The sequence below is a fragment of the Alosa sapidissima genome, chromosome 15 (assembly GCF_018492685.1).
Source record: "Alosa sapidissima isolate fAloSap1 chromosome 15, fAloSap1.pri, whole genome shotgun sequence".
Taxonomy (NCBI): Eukaryota; Metazoa; Chordata; class Actinopteri; order Clupeiformes; family Clupeidae; genus Alosa; species Alosa sapidissima.
In genome coordinates, this window is record NC_055971.1 from 12117445 (window position 1) to 12123444 (window position 6000).

At 44.7% G+C, this 6000-nt stretch overlaps 1 protein-coding gene across 1 annotated transcript in view; it reads left to right on the forward strand.

Moving 5' to 3' along the window:
* trip12 (thyroid hormone receptor interactor 12) overlaps positions 1-6000 on the forward strand; it is a 56166-nt gene that overhangs the window by 15589 nt on the left and 34577 nt on the right. The window contains exons 3-4 of the mRNA XM_042064633.1: positions 4271-4419; positions 5181-5309. Coding sequence (XP_041920567.1) covers positions 4322-4419; positions 5181-5309 — 227 coding nt within the window. The 5' untranslated portion in view covers positions 4271-4321. The remainder of the gene's footprint in view (positions 1-4270; positions 4420-5180; positions 5310-6000) is intronic.

Genomic DNA, 6000 nt, shown 5'->3' on the forward strand with positions numbered 1-6000 from the left:
ATGAAAAAGATCAGCCATTATACAAGCACATTAGTCTGCACCTTGAGCTTTTGACATAGCCTCCCTTCATTTTGGCCTAAATTCAAAGGGAATATTTGTATGGTTAAGGCTACTTGGCTGCTGTCCTGGTTGAATGTTATGATTTAAAAATCCAGTCTGTTGATTCGCAATACTATGTAGATAATTAATACATAAATCAGATAAAATTGCAGTTCATGTAGTATCAGGTCTGCTGGGACTCACTCAAAAACAAAAAAGTGCATTGGCAATTTAGTCAGGAAAGATTAGAAATTTGGTGTTCATGTCTGGCACCATTTTTGGTGCATACACTAGCGTTGTATTTTTGTTCTAAATTCCTTTATTGTGTTTGCACAAAGTTATACTAGCTTTGTAACTGATATGTTTGTATGTATTATGTCAGTCAGTTGTCAATAAGGTTTATCATCTGACGTTAGCTTCCTATACTAGTGAAAGGAAGCTGGTCAGAGCCTTGTCGAACTCTTATTAGGTTGACGCTAATAAAGAAACTTCAGCTCTGCATTATACAACACAAAGGTGCACTAAAATGCCCCCATGGAAGCCTTATTGACCCAATTATCCATTGGTCGTGGGGGTGGGCAGATTGTGGGAAATCCCATTAAAGTCAGCTGCTGTGTCCTCCATTTTAGACTCACTGAGAGGTAAACATGTCAAAGGCCTGGTGACATGTTTGCCAACAGAGAAGAAAAAGTTAACAAACCTCACTGAGAAGGATGACTGAGCCTGGAAGAAGGCCTCGCAACAATGGAATCAACTGTAAACAAGCTAACTGTCCATGCTATCGCTGTTAGGGCCAAAGAAAGATGTACAACAAACTGAGCAAGTCGGCTTCTTATTAAACGTACCTGTATTTGCACCCAAATCGTTAAGTTGCAGGATGTTGAGTTCAACACAGATATACTGAATGTTGATGCTAAAAAAACATTTGACACCTTTTCGAAATACTATTCCTGCTTACGTGTTAACTGTCAGCGAATGTTAGACTAGCAGTAGGCTACTTACAGTCTTACTGTACTGAAAATTAACAGAACTGTGACTTCAACATCGAGGTACGTACCAAATCGTGAATTTTGTGTACCGTTACAACCCTAGTTGTCAACTATTAAATGAATCGACAACTATTTTGGTAATCGGTTTGTCCTTTCTTATAACTTTTATATATATTTTCAGCTTTACTTGCTCCTATAGCAGTAACTTAAATATCTGATGCGTGAACAAAACAAGGTATATGACGACATAACTTTGAGCTTTGGGGTAACACTTATCAATATCTTCTCACTATTTTCCAACATTTTAGCAAACAAACAACTAATTGGTTATCCGAATGAAAATAATTGTTTGTTACAGCTCTACTATTGAGTGCTTCCATATTTCAGCGCAAATAGCTTTGTATCTGAAAGGGACATAGCATCAGGACAGCCTATGTGTGTCCTTTTCACACTCTCCAGAAATTCAAATCCATTGTCATTAGTCAACCATATGGAGTTGTGCATTGCTTCCATCATGGCCACAGTGATCTAGTGCTAGTTTAGTAGTGGTTTCTCTGACATGTCCTGTGTCACCCCTTCTCGCTCCCCAGGCAATGCATGTATTTTTGGGTTTGGGCTGTTTAGACTTTTGTTCCACTTTCAACTGCAACCTTAGACTGCTGCTCTCAGCTTGGCCTTTGCTTTCATGGTGCATAGCCCGGCCAGTATAAGCTTCCACTGGGCACGCGGTAGAAAGAGGGGTGGGTATTTGACCCTGAGATGAGGGCGGGGGTGAATGAGTGATGGATGGAGAATGAGAGAAATGCAGGGATGGATGGATGTATGGATATCTGGAGTGGAATGATGCATTGACATGTTAAAAGGGCATTCTACTTCATGGGACACTGCACCCTCATCGCCCAGAGCGTGGCCCTCACATACACATCATAATGCATAGGCTATATGCATGATAGTCTTTAAGAGGTTCTAAGAAAAGGTTTAAGTCCAGCAAGTATTAGGTACTCATGCTAAAGGTCATGTTCAGTAAGTGGCAGTAACAGTGTGACCAACCGTAGCCCGTTTGAATGCCCTCTCTTGACTTGGACTTGAATGCCCTCATTTGACTTTTGCAAAATCATTTTTTATATATTTTAAAAGTTTTAATTTTTACAAACTAGGGGAATCAGTGCAGTAATGATATTAAGTGAATTCATAATATTGCATCAATGGTTGCTAGGAGTCCCCTTTAAGTGCTATAAGTAGTCGAAACAAATAAATAAATACTCAGCCATCCACATGATTATGTGAAGTGAATGTAGCTACACTTCAATCACATACGTGAAGCTATTTCTCTGCAATAGATGTAAAAAATGTAACCTGATATTTTAACCCTTTGGTGGCCTGTTTAAAAAAAAAAATGGATTTTGAAACGCGAGTAGGACATGTGAAGCTTCTCAATTGTTGTTATGCTTGCTCGGAGACAGTATTGGAGTTGTTTTGTTGTTGTTTGATGGCTTACAGTGATTGCAAGACAGGCAGCTAACTGCACTGTAGAGGAGCTTGTGAAGTCTGACTAGAGAGCAGGACCGTGAGAGTGAGGGGTGGAGAGGGGAGTGGGGAGGCGTGGAAGCAGTCCTGTGGGCTCGGTCTGATGGATGCTCCGTGACGCGCTGCCCACTCTGCTGGAGTCCTCATTGTCACAAGCGCGCTGTGGAGGACGCAAGGACACCCAGAGGCTTCTTGTTTCTCTCTCTCTCTCTCTCTCTCGCTCTCTGCATCTATTGCTGCTGTTCTCCCTCTCTCCCTCCGTCCTTTCCTATTCGTCTCGCTGGAGCTGCTGTTCTCTCCTTAGCTCACAGCCCAGCTCATCCTCTCTGCTGTTGTGATGTTGACAGTGCCTAAAATGGCTTAAAAGGGGGCCAGACTCAAAGGACCTTTCAATTCCAACTATCGTCTGCGTTGAGGATGGAACCCCTCCTCTCTTTTGTTGCATCCCACTGCATCACTTCATAATGCCACTCTATTTTTCTCAATGTTTCTTTCTCTTTCTCTTGCCCTCTCTCTCTCTCTCTCTCTCTCTCTCTCTCTCTCTCTCTCTCTCTTCCCCCCCCCTCTCCCTCTCCCTCCCCCTCTCCCTCCTTTGATCACAACAACACTGTCTGCATTCCCCCTCCCCTGGGTGGTGACTGCATTGATCGGTGTGACGCTGCGGCCCTGCTTGCCTTCCATATGCTTGCTTAGCCCCTCATGAAGCAGAAGCAGCAGCAACCATTGATCAGCTTCTGTCTCGTGACTAGTCTCAGGCCACATAGCATATGCAAACAACAACGTCAACGACTGGCTGCTATCCACGTCTGGGCTGGGGGATGGGGCGTTGCAATGTGTGGAAGGAGGCAATGCTGCTGCATAATGACCTCAATGACCTGATGGTCTGTTTGTTTACATGGTTTCTCTCTTCCCCTCCCCCACTGAGCTCCTTCTTCCCTACTTACACGGATGAGTTCATCTGTAAACACAGGTGAAGGCTATGTGTGTATGCATATGTTTATGTGCAGGGCCAAAAATAGACTCTGCCTGCTAGACAAAACAGTCTGGAAAAGTAACAATGAGGTTTGGGGGAAAAAAGGCAGAGGAATACCGTGAACCACATTTTGGGGGAAAGAAGTGGGGTTCACAGAGACCAGGAAGAGAGTCTGTCTTTTTTTTTAGCTAGCCGCGGTAGCTAACAGATGATTTACATTAGGTTCAATGTAAATCAAAGGTCCAAACTTCAATATGGAACATCAATGTCAGTGGTTAAATACCAAAAAAAAAAAGCATTGGAGCCCTCCACAGGTAGCTGATGTAGGTCAAGCTCAGTGTGTGTGAAGGGCGATAGGGCTCGGTGTTGGATTGGTGGGTGCAGTGGTAATGTGTGTGGGTAGTAGGGAAACAGATGGAAATCTGGGAGATGTGAATGAACAAGAACATGCTGTGCTGAATGACACACTCTTTCTGTCTCTCTCACTCCTACACATACAGTGTGCACACACACACGTACACGCAAGTTTAATATGTTATCAGTTTCAAGATCATTATTCTCTCTCTCTCTCTCTCTCTCTCTCTCTCTCTCTCTCCTCTCTCTCTCTCCTCTCATCTCTCTCTCTCTCCTCTCTCTCTCTCTCTCTCTCTCCTCTCTCGTCTCTCTCTCCTCTCTCTCTCTTCTCTCTCTCTCTCTCTCTCTCTCTCCTCTCTCTCTCTCTCCTTCCTACCTCTGTCTGCAGTGAATGGGTAGTGTCTAGAAAGGGGTATGTCCCTTCAGGAGAGAGGTGCCAATGTCCAACCGGCCTAATTCCAATCCAGGGGGGTCACTGCGACGTTCTCAAAGGAACACTGCTGCGGCCCAGCCACAAGACCACACTGCCACAGGAAGGTAAGCCAGAAGTGTGTGTGTGTGCAAAATGTCAATATATACATCTACATAATGGGTATGTCACTGTAAGGATATGTGAAACCACTACTGGAGTAGGTGTGTGTCTGAGGGTTCTGCAGGCCATCTACGGGTGTCTGAGGAAGTACAATTTTTAAGAATGAGGGTATGATGTAATGAACTTGTTCTGCGCATGTACAGTGTAATAGTTTCCTCATGTCTCAAGCTGGCACATTATATGTGTCGTCCTACACCAGTGCGTGGGAAGACAAGTGAAGACTACTGCAGGTGACCATATTTTAATGTCACTCCCGCGCAGTCGTTAAAGAATTTGCCATTTAAAGACTTTACGCCCACCGTCAATCTGTCAAGCCACTTATTTCTTGATGAAGTCAGTCAAACAGCGGGCTAGCTCAGTGGCCCAGTCAGGGGGCCATCTTTGAAATACAGATTTAATTTCAGAGCTTTCAAAGGCAACACACATCAAAGCTTTTTATCCACACGCACAGAGGTCAGTCTGCCATCTTCACTTCCACCACAGTTAATCAGGTGACACCATAAGATTGTGTGTGGTTGTGTGTTTGGGACTGTGAACACACTGCAGCAGGTGTACTGTATATGATGGTGTTTGTGCATGTGGATAGAGTGGTGAAGTTGCCTGGCAGTGCTGTGCGTGTGTTAAGAGTGTGTGTGTGTGTGTGTGTGTGTGGAATGTGCTCTGCCTGCCCTGTCCCACACGAGTCATGTCCTCTGTGGTCTTGCAGGCTGCAGGCAGGGCAGGTAAAACATAACGCACATTCCCCTCCTGAAAGTAGAAGACCTAACCTCTCTAAGGCTCCAAAAGCCCCACCCAGCTCAGCTTCTGGCTCCTCCAGAGGCCACAGCTCCAGAAGGTACCCCTCCATCCTTCCTCTGCATCTTTCTTTCTATCTTTCTTTCTTTCTCTCTGTCTATCTCTGTCCATCCTTTCTGTGTCGTTCCCTGTTGCCTTTTTCCATTCTTCCTCTTTTCTGTCTTCTGTCTTGTTTGTTTGTCTGTCTGTCTGTCAGTCAGTTTGTTTGTCTTGCTTTCTCTTTGCTCTCTCTCTCCCTTTTGCCTTGACCCCCCAGCCCCAATGCTGTATGCTCCTGTCTGTCTCTCCTGGTCTGTTTTATTGCCCAGTGTCCGTATAAGCCTCCAACTGTCTCTCTCCTTGTCGGGCCCTTTGATGCATCTCTCTTGAGTTTAGTCACTGCAGCACTATTCACCTCTCTCTTTGTTTTTGTTTTTTTACGTCTACCTTTCTGTGTTTTTGTACCCCATTCCTCATCCTTGCTTATTCCTGCTCTTTCTCTCGATCTCTCTTCATCAGTCCTCTCTTGCAGTCTCCTTACCTGTGTTTGCCTCTCTCTGTTTGTCTCATATTCTCTCTATCTCTCTCTCTCTCTCTCTCTCTCGCTCTCTCTCGCTCTCTCTCGCTCTCTCTCTCTCAGCCTCCTCTCTCTCTCTCTCTGGGGGTGCAAGTTTGTGCTAGTGAGGGGTTGGTCTGTGCTTTTTGCTGTGGTCTCAGCTGGTTGGTGGTTGTATTTGTCAGTCTTTTGTTTT